Genomic DNA, 17,667 nt, shown 5'->3' with positions numbered 1-17,667 from the left:
AATATGGGAGGAGGGGAAAAGGGCACACCAGGTCTATCCCACTCCTTGCTAATAATCTCTGTAAGCCTTTTAGGTATAGGAAACACGTCAGTACACACCGGTACCGCATAGTATCTATCCAACCTACATAATTTTTCTGGAATTGCAACCGTGTTACAATCAGTCAGAGCCGCTAATACCTCCCCTAGCAATATGCGAAGGTTCTCAAGCTTAAATTTAAAATTAGAAACCTCTGAATAAAGTCTCCCTGGATCAGATCCGTCACCCACAGAATGAAGCTCTCCGTCTTCACGTTCTGCAAACTGTGACGCAGTATCTGACATAGCTCTCACCTCATCCGCGCGCTCTGTCCTTAACCCAGAGCTATCGCGCTTGCCTCTTAATTCTGGCAATTTAGATAATACTTCTGTCATAACAGTAGCCATGTCTTGCAAAGTGATTTGTAAGGGCCTCCCTGATGTACTTGGCGCCACAAAATCACGCACCTCCTGAGCGGGAGGCGAAGGTACTGACACGTGAGGAGAGTTAGTCGGCATAACTTCCCCCTCGTTGTCTGGTGATAATTTCTTTACATGTAAAGATTGACTTTTATTTAAAGTAGCATCAATGCAATTAGTACATAAATTTCTATTGGGCTCCACATTGGCCTTAAAACATAGTGAACAAAGAGATTCATCTGTGTCAGACATGTTTAAACAGACTAGCAATGAGACTAGCAAGCTTGGAAATACTTTTCTAAATAAATTTACAAGCAATATAAAAAACGCTACTGTGCCTTTAAGAAGCACAAAAAGCTGTCACAGTTGAAATAACAATGAACCAAAATAGTTATAGCAACCAATTTTTCACAGTAAATGTATTAATTTAGCAAAGGATTGCACCCACCAGCAAATGGATGATTAACCCCTTAATACCCAAAAACGGATTAACAATTTAATAATTAACGTTTTTCTCACAGTCAAAACACACTGTCACAGGTCTGCTGTGACTGATTACCTCCCTCAAAATGAATTTTGAAGACCCCTGAGCTCTCTAGAGACGATCTGGATCATGGAGGATGAAGTAGACAGATTGTGACTGAATTTTTACTGCGCAAAAAAGCGCTAAAATAGGCCCCTCCCACTCATATTACAACAGTGGGGAAGCTCAGATAACTGTTTCTATGCAAAAAACAAAGATGGCCATGTTGTAAAAATCATGCCCCAATAAGTTTTATCACCAAGTACCTCACAAAAAACGATTAACATGCCAGTAAACGTTTTAAACATACATTTGAAAAGTTATGAATTGTTATTAATAAGCCTGCTACCAGTCGCTTTTACTGCAGTTAAGGCTCATACATTATTTCAGTATTAACAGTATTTTCAGAGTCAATTCCATTCCTTAGAAAAATACATTCAGTGTACACACACTCATCAGCCTAATACCAGTCGCTATCACTGCATTTTAAGGCTGAACTTACTTTACATTGGTATCAGCAGTATTTTCTCAGTCAATTCCATTCCTCAGAAAAATAATTACTGCACATACCTCATTTGCACGGGGGCCCTGCATGCTATTCCCCTTCTCTGAAGTTACCTCACTCCTCAGATGAGAACAGCCAGTGGATCTTAGTTACGTCTGCTAAGATCATAGAAAACGCAGGCAGATTCTTCTTCTAATGCTGCCTGAGAATAAACAGCACACTCCGGTGCCATTTAAAATAACAAACTTTTGATTGTAGAAATAAACTAAGTTAAAAAACACCACAGACCTCTCACAGCGACCTATCTAGTTAGGCTGCAAGAGAATGACTGAATATGACATGTGAGGGGAGGAGCTATGTAGCAGCTCTGCTGGGTGATCCTCTTGCAGCTTCCTGTTAGGAAGAGACATATTACATAAGTAATGGATGACCCGTGGACGGACTACACTTAACAAGAGAAAACAAGGTAAGGTGGATCACACTGCAAGGCAGAAATCTCAGAAAGCCCTGCGAGCAGAGGCAATAGCCAACAGAAACAGAACCTTCCAGGATAACAGTTTAATGTCAACAGTATGCATTGGCTCAAACGGAGCCTGTTGCAACACACGAAGAACAAGGTTGAGACTTCAAGGCGGAGCCACCCTTCTAAACACAGGCATGATCCTAGTCAGGGCCTTAACAAAGGACTGCACATCCGGAAGCTCAGCTAATCTCTTGTGCAGCAACACCGACAGGGCCGATAGCTGTCACACCAGTGCAGATAAGTACCCACACCTTATGGTAGATGCGTTGAGCTTGAATCAAAGTGTCAATAACACTCTCAGAAAAAACTAATTTGGCTAAGAATAAGAGTTCAATCTCCAGGCAGTAGCCTCAGAGAATCTAGATTTTGATGTAGGAAGGGACCCTGTAGTAGCAGGTCCCTGCGACAGGGTAACCTCCATGGAGGAGATGAGTATATCTCTACCAGATCCGCGAACCAAGTCCTTTGCGGGCAGGATGGAGCCATTAGAATCCCCGGTGCTCGTTCCTGCTTGATCCGAGCCACCACACGGGGGAGAAGAACCTCCAGGGAACCGCTAGTGCATCTATTAGTACTGCTTGAGGTTCCCTCGATCTCAACCTGTACCTGGGTAGTTTGGAATTTAGACGGGAGGCCATGAGGTCTATCTCCGGCATTCCCCATCTGGAGCATATCTCTGCAAATACCTTGGGGTGGAGAGACCAATCCCCTGGGTGAAAAGATTGTCTGCTGAGGAAATCTGCTTCACAGTTGTCCACACCCGGAATGTGGATCGTTGACAGCATACAGTTGTGGGTCTCCGCCCATTCCAAGATCTGAGAAACCTCTCCTCTCTAAGGACCTTCTCGTTCCTCCCTGATGGTTGATGTAGGCTACCAAAGTTATATTGTCCGATTGGAATCTGATCAACTGGGACGAACCCAGAAGGGGCCAAGCCTTTAGGGCATTGAATATTGCCTGAAGTTCCAAGATATTGATCGGCAACGCAGACTCCTCCTGAGTCCACCGACCCTGGGCCTTCCTAGCACCCCAAACGGCTCCCCAGCTGGATAGACTTGCGTCCATAGTCAATCTCCCAGGGCGGTCTCAAGAAGCACGTGCCTTGGGACAGGTGATCTTGACAGAGCCACCAAGAGAGTGAATCTCTCGACAGGCTGCCCAGTATTATCTGTTGGGACAGGTCTGAATGGTCGCCATTATATAGCATGCATAGTTGTAAGGGTCTGAGATGGAATCTGGTAAAGGGAATGATGTCCATACATGACATGTGGCCAATCACCTCCATACACTGGGCCACCGAAGGACTTAGAGAGGCTTGGAGGGCAAGGCAAGCTGATGTTAGCTTGCAATGTCTCTGATCCGTTAGAAAGATCTTCATGGATAATGAGTCTATAACTGTACCCAGGAAATTCACCCTGGTATGTGGAGTAAGAGAACTCTTTTCCAAGTTTATCTTCCATCCATGTGACCAAGGAAGACTTAAAAGGAATTCTGAGTGCTCCCTTGTTAGACGAAAAGATGGTGCCTGTGCCAAGATATCATCCAGGTAAGGTGCTACTGCGATACCTCGTGTTCTGGCAACCACTAGGAGAGCTCCCAAAACCTTTGTAAATATTCTTGGAGCAGTAGCTAAGCCAAACGGAAGTGCTATCAACTGGAAGTGTTGGTCCAGAAATGCAAACCTTAGGAATTGAAAATATTCCTTGTGTATCAGAATGTGAAGGTATGTATCCTTCAGCTCTATGGTAGTCATAAACTGAACCTGAACCAGAGGAAGGATTGATCTTATTGTCTCCATCTTGAAGGATGGGACACTTAGAAATTTGTTTAGGCACTTCAAGTCCAGAATTGGTTTGAATAGAACCCCACATCTTTTCTGATGCAGGTACTGGGACAATTACTCTTAAAGAGACTAGGTACCAAACGCAACCTAAAAAGGCAGTCCTCTTCTCTGGTCTTGTAAACAGTCTGGAGAGAAGGAATCTGACCCTGGGCGGATGGTACTTGAATCCTATCCGGTATCTCTTGAGATACGACGTCCAGAACCCAATGGTCCTGAACATCCTGAAATCAAGTGTCTGAGAAAAGAGACAATCAGCCGCTAATCTATCCGATCCCGGATTGGGGGCCGCCCCTTCATGCCAACTTGATATTGGCAGGCTTCTTTGTCTGTTTGGACTTGTTCCAGGACTGAGCCAGCTTCCAAGTACTCTTGAGCTGCTCTGGCTTGGATGAGGATTGAGAAATTGTTGGGACTTGTCCGAACAAAAGGAACGAAAATTCGATGACTGTCGTCCCTTAGGTCTGTTCTTATCCTGTGACAGAAAGGCTCCTTTCCCTCCAGTAACCGTGGAAATGATGGAGTCCAGACCTGGTCCGAATAAGATCTTCCCCTTGAAGGGGAGAGAAAGTAACCTGGATTTAGAAGTCATATCCGCAGACCAAGACTTCAACCAGAGAGCCCAGCGGGCTAGAACCACAAAACCTGAAGCCTTTGCGTTCAAGCGAATAATTTGCATATTCACATCACATTTGAAAGGAGTATGCCATTCTTTATGGCCTAATTTTCTCATGAATATTCTAGAGGAGAGATTCCACCTCAATAAGTTCAGACAGAGTCGCACCAGTGGGTAGCTGCTCCCGCAGGTTAGAATAAAAATCCTGTGTGTTGGAACATTCTCAGTAAGAACAATAAGCATGAAGCTCTCCAAAATGCCAAATTTTCAATTCTTTATTGGAAACAAGTGCAGAGTCAAACAGCCACGACGTTTCGGGGAACTATGCCCCTTAATCATGTGGTAAGTGATTATACAAGTACACCTGTTTAAATAGCTTTCACTGGGATTTTAACCCTTACAGTCTTGTAATGCACATAATATAAATGCAACAGCACCATCTGCTGGTCAAGAACAGGTATACACAAGTACAAAAATTAAAAACAAACAGCTATGAAGCCTCTAAAAATGAATCACATACAAATTTATAATATAAAAATAATTCCACTTAACTTATACTAAATATGTTAAATTAGCAGATATATTTACATCAAAATAATGTACCGAAAAATTTACAAACACAAAAGAGCAACATCAGGTCAATAAAAGACAGACCAATCAATCTCTCTATTTAACCCCCTCGGCTCCAGGGTATCCAACTGGAAAATCCAGTAGGACTCACGCTGTTTCAAAAGGGTATCTCTATTACCCCCTCTTCTGGGAACCTTAATCTGTTCGATAACCTGGAACCGGAGTTGGCTAATATGATGACCTGCTGCTAAGAAATGATAAGCAACTGGTGCTGTTAATATCTTATATCTAATGTTGCTCTTGTGTTCTGTTATTCGATCACGTATCCTGCTTGAGGACTCGCCAATATAGGCTTTCCCACATGGGCATTTAATCATGTAGATAACATAATTACTGTTACAAGTTATTAATTGGATCGTGAGACATTGTTGAAGCCTAGTCGGTCTGTCAAAAAAGATTCTAAGAGAATGATTTTTGTTTCTGAATTCTCTAGACAGAGCGATCAGGTTTGGAGAATTATTAAGAAACACTGGGATATCCTGAAAAGTTGCAATTCAGAAGTTGTTGAGTTTGACCAAATGCCAATGCCAGCCTACAAGCGGAGTAAGAGCTTGAGAGATTCTTTAATTAGAGCTGACATTGGCTCTGGTAAAACATCGGCACAACAATATATTACCAAGAAAAGTTTAGGCTGTTTTCCCTGTCTTGGGTGTAGTAATTGTAATTCTATAGTAAAGAGTCCTTATTTTTCACATCCACATAGTGGTTACAAATTTTATTATAAGGACTATTTTACTTGTAACAGTAATTATGTTATCTACATGATTAAATGCCCATGTGGGAAAGCCTATATTGGAGAGTCCTCAAGGAGGATACGTGATCGAATAACAGAACACAAGAGCAACATTAGGTGTAAGATATTAACAGCACCAGTTGCTTATTTCTTAGCAGCAGGTCATCATATTAGCCATCTCCGGTTCCAGGTTATCGAACAGATTAAGGTTCCCAGAAGAGGGGGTAATAGAGATACCCTTTTGAAACAGCGTGAGTCCTACTGGATTTTCCAGTTGGATACCCTGGAGCCGAGGGGGTTAAATAGAGAGATTGATTGGTCTGTCTTTTATTGACCTGATGTTGCTCTTTTGTGTTTGTAAATTTTTCGGTACATTATTTTGATGTAAATATATCTGATAATTTAACATATTTAGTATAAGTTAAGTGGAATTATTTTAATTTTATAACTTTTTATGTGATTCATTTTTAGAGGCTTCATAGCTGTATGTTTTTAATTTTTGTACTTGTGTATACCTGTTCTTGACCAGCAGATGGTGCTGTTGCATTTATATTATGTGCATTACAAGACTGTAAGGGTTAAAATCCCAGTGAAAGCTATTTAAACAGGTGTACTTGTATAATCACTTACCACATGATTAAGGGGCATAGTTCCCCGAAACGTTGTGGCTGTTTGACTCTGCACTTGTTTCCAATAAAGCATTGAAAATTTGGCATTTTGGAGAGCTTCATCCTTATTGTTCTTACTGACGTTGGGGAGTTTGGTAGTGACTCCTTGAAGCTCTGCCCTGTGGTTCTGTTGCTGGATAGTCTTTGCATTGTGTTGGAACATTCTCCTCAGGAAAGTTTCAAACTTCTTGTCCATAGGCTCTCTAAACGTCGAACTATCCTCAAGGGGGATAGTAGTACGCTTAGCTAGAGTCGTAATGGCGTCATCCACCTTAGGTATGGAACCCCACAATTCTATTTCAGAGTCAGGGACCGGTAACAGTTTCTTAAAAGTTGCCGAGGGAGGAAAGGAAGTTCTTATTCTTTTCCATTCTTTACTAATAATGTTTGCCATAAGAACTGGTACAGGAAAAGTCTGTGGGACCTTTCTGTCTTTGTAGACCATCTAACTTAGGGATCTTAGGTTCCTCAGGTAGCTTAGCCTCTGGAACCTCTAGCATAAACAATACCACCTTTAGTAAAAAACACAAATGTTCAATTTTGAATCTAAAAGGAGGGTTCCTCCGCCAGAGGAGACTTAATAACACACGTCTCCAACTCAGAAAGTTCACCCTCTGATGCTATAGAGGTTAACTCATCCTCGGATAGCTGAGACATACAGGCTAGATCCGATAGGAATTAAGATGACAGTCGGGAAAACTATGTTTAACCTTTCTCTAACATTTCCCAGAAATAGGTACTCAGGGCCGCAGACACCGCCGATTGTAGCTGCGCTGTAAAGTCCGCAGGAAAAAGGCCCCCTCCAGATGGAGAATTAGCTGTGCCCCGGGGAACTGCATATGAAGCGGTTTGAGTAGACAGGGCAGAAATTTCTCGGGTCATTGGCTTGATGGCTCAGAGGGACTAATTGTGCTATGGGTATTGGCAGACTTCGCTCCCTTCTTAGACTTTAAAACAGTGCTTAGGCAATTAGAACAAAATTGAGCAGGCAAACCACAGCCTCCTCACAATATAAACAGGTATTATTCCCTATAGAAGGAGTGTAACCCTCTAACGTAGTATCAGAGTTCTCCATAGCTTAGGTATGTAATTCCTCAGATGGAATAAAAAAGTTACAAAAAAACAAGCGTTTTTAATATAAACAGGCACCTTTACAATCCCAATGGCTGGGGCACTCACCACCTCCTAGACACAGACAAATGATCAGTGAAACGCTCTTCTCAGGAGTGGTCTGCAGCAGGATCGCAAGGAAGTGAAAGAGGCCGCACCCGGTCACGTGGTGCGCAAGACAGGACTTCCCCTGCTATGCAAGAGAGTGTTAAGCTAATATGAGCTACGGAACACTCAAAAACAAATGTGAAACCTGTTTGTTCGCAACCCAAAAGCACACAGTCTTATAAGCCCAAACCTAATGCAGAACAAAATAAAACACGATAACTGTTCCCAATAATCTTCCTAAAGGAGATATTAACCCTATTGAGGTATAGAGGAGTCACACTGTGACCCTATACAGGAGTCCCTGCTATAACAATAAAGCGGACTTACCCTCTAGGATCCATGCTGTGGAACAGATACAGCCTCTCAAGTGTGACAGCCTTGTACAGACGCTCTGACAAGGACCTGAGTGATTAAAAGCAAGCAGTGAAACTCATCAACACTGATTGCTCAGGAGTTGTTAGTTAACAGGTCGGATGGTTTCGCAGAAAAACTTTCCCTGCATCTTCAGACTAACTCATCAATACTCTCACTGAGAGGTTTATATGATTAATTAAAACTCCAGTCCTCTCTTGAAGGGAACATACCCATTGCAGGACTATCCGAATCTTCTGACACTCGTCTGTCACCTCCTCTAGTGACGAAAGGCAAAGAATGACAGGGAGGATAGGGGAAGTGGAAGGGATATTTAAAGCCTTTGGTTGCTGTGTCTTTGCCTCCTCCTGGTGGCCAGGTGTAGTATTTCCCAACAGTATGGAATGAAGTTGTGGAGTCTCTCTGCCTTATGGAAAGAAATTAGATTTTCTTTCTAAAGGTAGTGAGAGTCCACGATCCTTACACTTGGTAACCAATACCCAAACTGAAAAGTCCACAAAATGAATGCGTGGGGAAAATTGTAAGGCAGGCACCTAAGTAACTAGGAACCTCAGCCTTAAGACCTTTTTGCCAAAAGCAGCCTCCGATGAGGTAAACACATAATATAATTTTGTAAAAGTGTGAAGAGAAGACCAAGTTGCAGACTTGCAAATTTGTTGCCTCATTCTTGAGCCAAGAAGTAGCAACTGAACGAGTAGAATGAGCAGTAATTCTGACTGGTAGATCTTGGCCAGCTTCCACGTAAGCTCTACGAATTATACTCTTTAACCAGAAAGACAGAAAGACACAACCGTGGCTTTTTGACCCTTGCATTTACCCAAAAATAACACAGACTAGAAGACTGATAAAACTCCTTCGTAGCTTGAAGATACAATTTTAGTGCCCTAACTACATCCAAATTATGCAATAACCTCTCCTATGGGGATTTTGGATTAGGGCACAAAGAAGCAAATACCGTTTCCCGATTGATATTTTCAGTAGACACTACCTTAGGGAGAAAACCAGATCTGTCTTAAAACAGACTTCCCAGGTGAAAAAACAAATAAGGAACCTCCCAAGAAAGTTAGTTCTGACACTCTACGTGCAGAAAAGATAGCAAACAGGAAAAGAACTTTCCAAGTAAGAAATTAGATATCTAGTTTATGCATAGTTTCAAAAGGTGGGGGATGCAAAACCTTAAAACCAAATTCAAACTCCACGGAGGAGGTGGTGACAATCACCGGTCAGATTCTGCATAAAGCCTGAATGAAAGATTGAATGTCAGGTAAGCAAGCAAATTGTCTATGCAACAAGACAGATAAAGCTGAAATTTGAACTTTTAGGGAACTAGCTGCAAAACCCTTATCCATACCCTCTTGTAAGAACTTGCGGAATTTGTACCGTTTCGTAAACCAATAGCAATAGGTTGTACATACCTTATGATAAATTCTTCTAGTAAACAGGCTTACAAGCCTGAATTAAAAGTATCAATTACTGAATCACAGAAACCTCTTTGTGAAAGTATCAACTGTTCAATTTCCAAGCGGTTAAATTAAGAGACTGAAGGTTTTGATAAAATCATCGACCTTGAGATAGAAGATCTGACCTCAGAGGAAGATGCCAAGGACTATTGCTGGACTATGGAATAAGATTGCCGTCAAAAAAGCAAGCGTGTGATTCTTTATCATTGTACATAAATAGTGACATACAAATACAAATATAATTTATTTATTTTTTGGAATCCAAACCTTTAATTACTAATACAATTCTTTTTCTTTTTTTGGAAGTACATTTTTGTTTTTTTAAATACAATCCAAAACTATTCCAGTCCCAAGCAGTTTGGATAAAAAGTTTTCTATCTGTAGTATTTTTTTTTTTTTTTTATAAATATGGAAGACGTAGCCATAAAAAAAGGCCTAATAAAGTCTATCTTGAATATGTGAAAATTGTGGGGGAACATGAACTTTGTCTTTTATTAGCAATCTATTTAAAAAATTATTAAAAAAAAAAAACACGGAATCAATTACTGTTGGGAATATCACTCCTGGCCAGCAGGAAGAGGCAAAGAGCACCACAGCAAAGCTGATAAGTATCACTTCCCTTCCCATAACCCCCAGTCATTCGACCAAAGGAAAAGGAGAGAAAGGAAGTAAAAAGGTGTAGAGGTGCCTGAGGTTTATACAAAAAACTGTCTGAAAATAAGGGTGGGCCGTGGACTCACTGTGTCAAGAAAAAAATACATTTATTAGGTAAGCATAAATTTTTTTTCTTTCTTATGACACAGTGAGTCCACTGAATCATCAATTAGAGAACACAGATGATTAGGGAGGGCAAGACAGGTAAACTAAACAGAAGGCACCACTGCTTGAAGAACCTTTCTCCCAAAGGAAGTCTCAGCTGAGGCAAAAGTATCAAATTTACAGAATTAAGAAAAAAGTGTGCAAAGAAGACCAAGTCGCAGCCTTGCAAATCTTTTCCACAGAGGCCTCATTCTTGAAGGCCCAAGAAGAAGAAACAGCCCTAGTGGAATGAGCTGTGATTCTCTCAGGAGGCTGCTGTCCAGCAGTCTAATATGCCATACGATTAATACTTCTCAACCAGAGAGAAACAATGCAGAAGACTGACTAAAGTCCTTCGTAGCCTGCAGATAGAATTTGTTGTGTAACAAACGTTCTTTATGAGGAGGATTAGGACAGAGAGAACAACAATTTCCTGATTAATATTTCTGTCCGACACAACCTTAGGAAGAAAACCAAACTTGGTACGGAGAACTGCCTTATCTGCATGAAATATGAGAAAGGAGAATCACACTGTAAACCAGCGGAAGGAGAGCAAACGGAGGAAAGAGATATGCCAACCTGAAGTTCCAAGGAACTACCAGAGCATCTATTAGAAAGGCTTGAGGATCTCTCAACCTCGAACTGTACTTTGGGAGCTTGGAGTTCTGACGGGACGCCATCAGATCCAATTCTAGTAACCCCCATTTGGTTGTTAACTTGTAGAACACTTCAAGATGGAGCTCCCACTCCCCGGGATGAAAAGTCTGTCTGCTCAGGAAGTCCGCTTCCCAATTGTCCAAGTCCTGGGATGTAGATGGCAGATAGACAGCAATTGTGAGCCTCCGCCCATTGGATGATCCGTGCCACCTCCTTCATGGCTAAGGATCTCAGAGTTCTCCCCTGGTGGTTGATGTAAGCCACTGAGGTTATGTTGTCCGTCTGAAACCTGAGAAACCGGGCTAGAGCCAGCTGAGGCCAAGCCATCAAGGCATTGAAGATCGCTTTCTCAAACATGTCCCCTGGGACAGATGTTCTTGCGCCACCACTGTAGGGAGTCCCCCCGTTGATTGATCCAGAACTATTCTCTGAGATAGATCTGCATAGTCCCAGTTCCACTGAGTGAGCATGCATAGCTGTAGAGGTCTCAAATGGAACCGAGCAAACGGAACTATGCCCATGGAAGCCACCATCAACCCAATCACCTCCATGCATTGGGCCACTGATAGTCATACCGCCGACTGTAGAGAAAGGCAAGCGGACAAAATCTTGGCTCTTCTGACCTCCATCAGAAATATTTTCATAGCTAGAGAGTCTATAATGGTTCCTAGAAAGGTCACTCTTGTAGCCGGAAAAAGAGAACTTTTCTCCAAATTGATCTTTTAACCGTGGGAACGAAGAAAAGACAACAAAATCTTTGTCTGAGATTCTGCTAGTTGCAAGAATGGCTCCTAAACTAGAATGTCGTCCAGATAAGGTGCCACTGCAATTTCCCGAGCCCGAATTACAGCCTATAGAGCTCCCAGGACCTTTGAGAAAATTCTCGGTGCTGTGGCGAGGCCAAAAGGCAGCGCTACAAATTGGAAATGTTTGTCTACATAGGCAAACCTCAGATATTTGTGATGATCCCTGTGAATGGGAACATGCAGGTATGCATCCTTCAGATCTATGGTCGTAATGAATCAGAAGAACAATTGAAAGGATGGTCTCCATCTTGAAGGACGTCACTCTGAGGAATCTGTTTAGTAGTTTTAGATCTAGAATGGGCTGAAAAGTTCCCTCTTTTTTGGGAACCACAAACAGGTTGGAGTAAAAACCGAGACCCTGTTCCTGACTTGGAACTTGAACTATCACTCCCAAAAAGGAAAGATCCTGAACACATTTCTAAAACGCCTCTTTTTTTATCTGGTCTACAGATAACCTTGAGAGGTGGAATCTGCCCCTTGGAGGAAAAGTCTTGAATTCTAACTTGTATCCCCGGGAAAAGAGGAATCTGTAGATACAGAAAAGGGTGGAGCGCAACCAGGGGGACACGGACCAATCTAAGTGCAGATTATAAAACGTTCCACTTTATTGTTAAAAGTTCAAAAAGATGTACACTTACAGGATTCACCCTCAAACATATGTAACAGCACACACGTTATAGATGTCCACAGGGTGAATGAAGCAGAGAGCCTCTGTAATCCACACTCTGAAATACGCTGTGAGTAAAAAAATCCCTTCTTAGACTGTGAAGCTAGACACTATATATTGCCTACTAAAGATGATTGGGGTTCAGATGGTATGTGCTATATGTATATAGCCTTCCCCCAACATGTAAGTAAGAAATCAGGGCTAGTAGTCACTAAGGGATTGTAATAACAACCAAACGGAGGAGGTTTCACTGGGGCAGCGGTAGTGCTGTAATTAAGCCGGCTTCAGACTAACCGCTGCACACAGCTCACCTGCGTCCTCCATGTACAAAATGGGTGTGGCCTCTGATGAAGCTGGGAGGAGCCCAGCGAAATGCTTTAAGGCCACGCCCATTTTTGTGTACATCTTTTTGATCTTTTAAATAAAGTGGAACGTTTTATAATCTGCACTTATATTGGTCCGTGTCCCCCTGGTTGCACTCCACCCTTTTCTGCATCTACAGATTCCTCTTTTCCTGCTGCCTTTTCACGGAGATCACACCAGTGTTTGGAAGGGAGCTGCATGGTGGACACACAGGATACAAACTTTTCAAGAAATCTAAACAAGTATCTGTTCCTCTTTTTACATATGTTTTAGAGACTATTTTTATCCATTGTGCTAGTGCACTTTGTACTTGGAATGGACTTTTATTAGCATATTACACATTATTATTATTTATCTTTGATACACTTGTGACTACAGGTTGTGATTTTTTATATGCATATTTACAATTGGTTTTTTTCTTTTTGCTTTGTAATGTGATATGGCGCTACCTGAATATTGTGCAACAACAATAGTGAGTGTATCCCCGGGAAACTATGTCCATTGCCCACGGGTCTGGAACATCTTGTTCCCAAGCTTGTGCGAATTGAGAGAGTCTGCCCCCCACCAGATCCGATCCCGGATTGGGGGCAACCCCTTCATGCTGACTTGGATTCAGCTGCGGGTTTCTTGGATTGCTTCCCCTTGTTCCAAGACTGACCAGGCTTCCAAGAAGACTTGGATTGTTCCTGCTTGGTAGAGGTAGGGGAAGACTTACCTCTGAAGTTACGAAAGGAACGAAAATTAGACTGACGTCCCTTCAACTTGTTCTTCTTGTCTTGAGGCAGAAAGGATCCTTTACCACCCGTGATATCGGAAATAATTTCTGCCAATGCCGGCCCGAACAAGGTCTTTCCCTTGTAGGGTATTGCCAAAAGCTTAGATTTAGAAAAAAATGCCTGTAGACCAAGATTTAAGCCATAGTGCTAAAATACCTGGACCGCAAATTAAGCCTTCAAATACACTCCATCCGGACATTAAGAGGACCTGCAGGGCACTGCATGTGACAATAAAACAGTTTGGGACACTTGTGGAAGAGGCTGTGGCATCGCCTGGACAGCATCCACGCGAGAGTGTGGTGGCTCATAATAAAACAGTCTGTCTTTGTATATCAAAGTTCTTTCAATACAAGAACCACAAAAAGACAAAGGGGGTTTAACTTGGGCATTCAAGCAAAGACTCTAAGTCCATCTTGCAACAAAAGAACAAAATCTTTTCAAGCAAAAAAAAAAAAAAAAGTTTTAATTTTTTTTTCTTCTAAAGCGGTACTCTATCTTTAAAGGGGCAGTCTACACCACAATTTGAATTGTTTAAAAATATATATAATCCCTTTATTACCCATTCCCTAGTTTTGCATAACCAACAGAGTTATATAAATACACTTTTTACCTGTGTGATTACCCTGTATCTAAGCCTCTGCAAACTACCCCCTTATTTCAGTTCTTTTGACAGACCATTTTAACCAATCAGAGCTGGCTCACTGGAACTCCACGTGTGTGAGCACAGTGTTATCTATATGACACACATGAACTAACACCCTCTAGTGGTGAAAAACTGACAAGATGCCCTGAGAGAAGAGGCTGCCCTCAAGGGCTTAGAAATTAGAATATGAACCTCCTAGGTTTAGCTTTCAGCTAAGAATACCAAGAAAAGAAAGCAAAATTGGTTATAAAAGTAAATTGGGAAATTGTTTAAAATAGACTGTCCCTTTAATGCTCTCGCTAAGGAGAAGCGACAGACCCAATAGGAAGCAGTAAGTGAATTACCCAGACAAACCCTTATTGGAAAATTTCAAAGATCAAAAAAAATTTAACACTTTATTTTATTCAAGTCTCTGCACCCTCTACTCTACACCCTGGTTTCTCAACAGGCGGGCCGTGATAGCCCTGCTGGTGGGCCCCGACCTGTCATGCCCCCACTGCACACTCTTACCCCACTGCTCACCTGGGGCAGACTGATACCAATCAAGGCCCCAGGAAAACTTTCTCACACTGACCAAAATGTATTAAATTTTATGCAAATGAACATGGTAGCCTCCCTGCCCTGCCCCCAACAGGCCCCTCAACCTCCAGAGCCAGGACCCCCAACATTAAGGTCCAGAGAAAGGGCACCCAACCTCCAGGGCCAGACCCCACACTCCATGGCCCTCAAAGCGACAGACCCCTGCCAGGGCCCCCACTAAACCCACACTTTTTTTGCTTAGTTACTGATAGGGCAACTGAGAACTCCAGCTTAAGGAATGCACCAGGATCCGCGGAGATGCCATTTGTGGGCCCCCCTACTTGCTGGTCCCTCGGCCCAGGTCCTATTTGCCTGGCTGATCAGCCTACCCCTGCTGCTCACTATATATATATATATATATATATATATATATATATATATATATATATATATATATATAAAACTACCGGGCCCTGGACATGTCTAGCTAAAACTTACTGGGCCTTGAGGTCACTTTGGTTGAGAACCACTGCTCTACACCACAGCGCTAAGCTGTGGTGCCTACCTGATCCCCACTGCCACTGGAGTGACTCTCAGAAAACAAGCGGCCCTAATGAGGGAGCATAACACAGAAGCTGTTAACTTCCTGAGTAAAAGGCGCCAAGTAAAAGCACGCGCTGCGTCAGGAGTCCCGCCCCCCGTGAGGTCACAGCATCTGTATACGGACAGCTAGGTCCCTAACAAGAAAAAAAATGCACCATTCAAAATAGCAACTGCATACAAGCAGTTTAACTGACTGAGCCACCAATAAAGTTTTAAACACCTACTGAATAAATCCTTATACAGAATAGTGCATCTCTCTTTTTAACTAGAACTCGGACGTCCTAGAACCGTTCACACAGTGCCCTGCTATCCTGTCTGTGGTAACCTGACCTCCAGGAAACATAGTCCCAATAAGGTGGTCTATATACTGCTAACGTGCCAGAGTTCTTTCTCCTAAGAAATAAAAAATGGCACTTACCTGCACCCTTGCATGTCCGACAGGGATACATCTCACTTGGTATGAGAGGAAGCCACTCCTCACAGAGACCTGTGGATAAGAAGAAGGAACAGAGTAAGCCTACTCTGGCAATCTGTTGCAGGGCAGCAATCTGTGAAAACGTAGTGAGGCCCACCACACAAGTTCCCAACTGCTTTACAGCTACCACAGCCCTCCTGAAGAGACTAAAGTGGAATACAGCTAGACTCAGATAGTCAGAGAAGATAAGAGCAAGCCTGCTCAGGCTTCCAAAATAAAAAAATCTTGATAGAAGAAATCTTAAACAGACACCTAAACTTCTCCTCCTTGCACTGAAGGCAAAAAGAACGACTGGTGGTTATGGGAAGGGAAGTGATACTTATCAGCTTTGCTGTGGTGTTCTTTTCCTCCTCCTGCTGGCCAGGTGTTATATTTAAAGCAGGCAAATGAAATACAGCACACACCATTCACAGAAGCACAGAGAAGCAGGAATTATATTCCCAACAGTAATTGATGATTACGTGGACTCACCGTGTCATAAGAAAGAAAGGGGCTTACCATTCATAGATTAAATAATACTCAGAACCATTATCTGCCAACAAGATTTACCCAGGTTTAAAAGGCTATCTTAGCCAACAAACTTAGAACATCCAGAAATACATATAGAAGTTCAACATAATGCAACTTTATTCAGAATCTGCTCAGAAGGAGCAGACATAAAGACTAATTATTTAGCAGAATTAAGCCAAGCATCAAAATAAACAGCAGTGTCATCAAAAGCACACAAACTTATTGCAGTTTTTCTCCATCATAAATTCTTTATAAAAATGTTATGATTCACGTTGTATCTGTTCCCTCTTCTTTAGTAGAATAAGCAGATTTTAAAACAGTATCTGAAGCAGGAATGCTGTATAGATTGAACTAACCTGTTTGTGTGCATGATCGTAAGAGTTAATGTGGTTGTCAAACTCCTGGTGTTTCTGATATTGCTTGTCACACAGTTCGCAGTAGAAGTTTGCCCGCAATTCCTCCAATGCTTTTGCTATGGCCTTCTCTTTATCCACAAAGTCCTGTGTCAGATAAGCATACACTATAACAATTGATAATGCAATGGCAACTGGAATTTATGAATATGCTTACCAAAGAAAACAGTTAAAAATAAAATGGACAAAACACCTATCTGGTGGGCCACAGATAAGCTAAATTTTAGCATGAACGTAAAATTACTTTTAGCCTCAAACAGAGAAATAAAATGCTAACCTGATTATGGTCCAAAACAACATTTTAACACATCTGCTTTATGATAAGGGCTACAAACCCTTATTCTATTGGTGATAAGGTAGTGAACATCTGAGTATTACTTTAGAGTAGACCACATTACTAACTAGACAGAGGTAATTACCTTATATTTCTGTCTCAGCTCCTCTGTGTCTTCTTTTTCCACTTCCAAGACACGTCGACGCTCTGTTGCATCCTCTGCATAATCCAGCTGAAGTAAAATTGAAGTCAACATTTATTTCAAGATATTTAAATAAAATTTACATAATTTTGTCATTCTTTAAACAAATCGTTCAGATAGGAGCATTTTTTTTTTATTGTTACCTGATAAATTATTTTCTGTCTTGGTAGTGTGAGTCCACAAAATCCATTTTTACATATGGGCATACATCACCTGGCCACCAGGAGGAGGCAAAGACACCCCAACCAGAGCTTTAACTATCCCTCCTACTTCCCTCCCAGTAGTTCATGTCAGAGGATAGGGAAAGCAAGTGAGATAAAGGGGACATCATTAATAAATTCCTGAAAAGCAGCAGGAGCATTACATAGGCCAAAGGGCATTACAAGGTATTCATAATGCCCGCTTTCTGGTGTTAAATGCTGTTTTCCATTCGTGG

General features: G+C 41.9%; 1 protein-coding gene across 1 annotated transcript in view; it reads right to left on the bottom strand.

The window, feature by feature from the left end:
• The window catches only part of GPATCH8 (G-patch domain containing 8), a gene marked incomplete at its 5' end in the record, with an annotated part of 245,482 nt that overhangs the window by 80,421 nt on the left and 147,394 nt on the right, over window positions 1-17,667 (bottom strand). The window contains 2 exon segments of the mRNA XM_053699970.1: window positions 16,699-16,842; window positions 17,175-17,261. Of these exon segments, the coding sequence (XP_053555945.1) occupies window positions 16,699-16,842; window positions 17,175-17,261 (231 nt within the window).

The sequence above is a fragment of the Bombina bombina genome, chromosome 1 (assembly GCF_027579735.1).
Source record: "Bombina bombina isolate aBomBom1 chromosome 1, aBomBom1.pri, whole genome shotgun sequence".
NCBI classification, from domain to species: Eukaryota; Metazoa; Chordata; class Amphibia; order Anura; family Bombinatoridae; genus Bombina; species Bombina bombina.
This window is presented reverse-complemented; position numbering and strand designations above follow the sequence as displayed.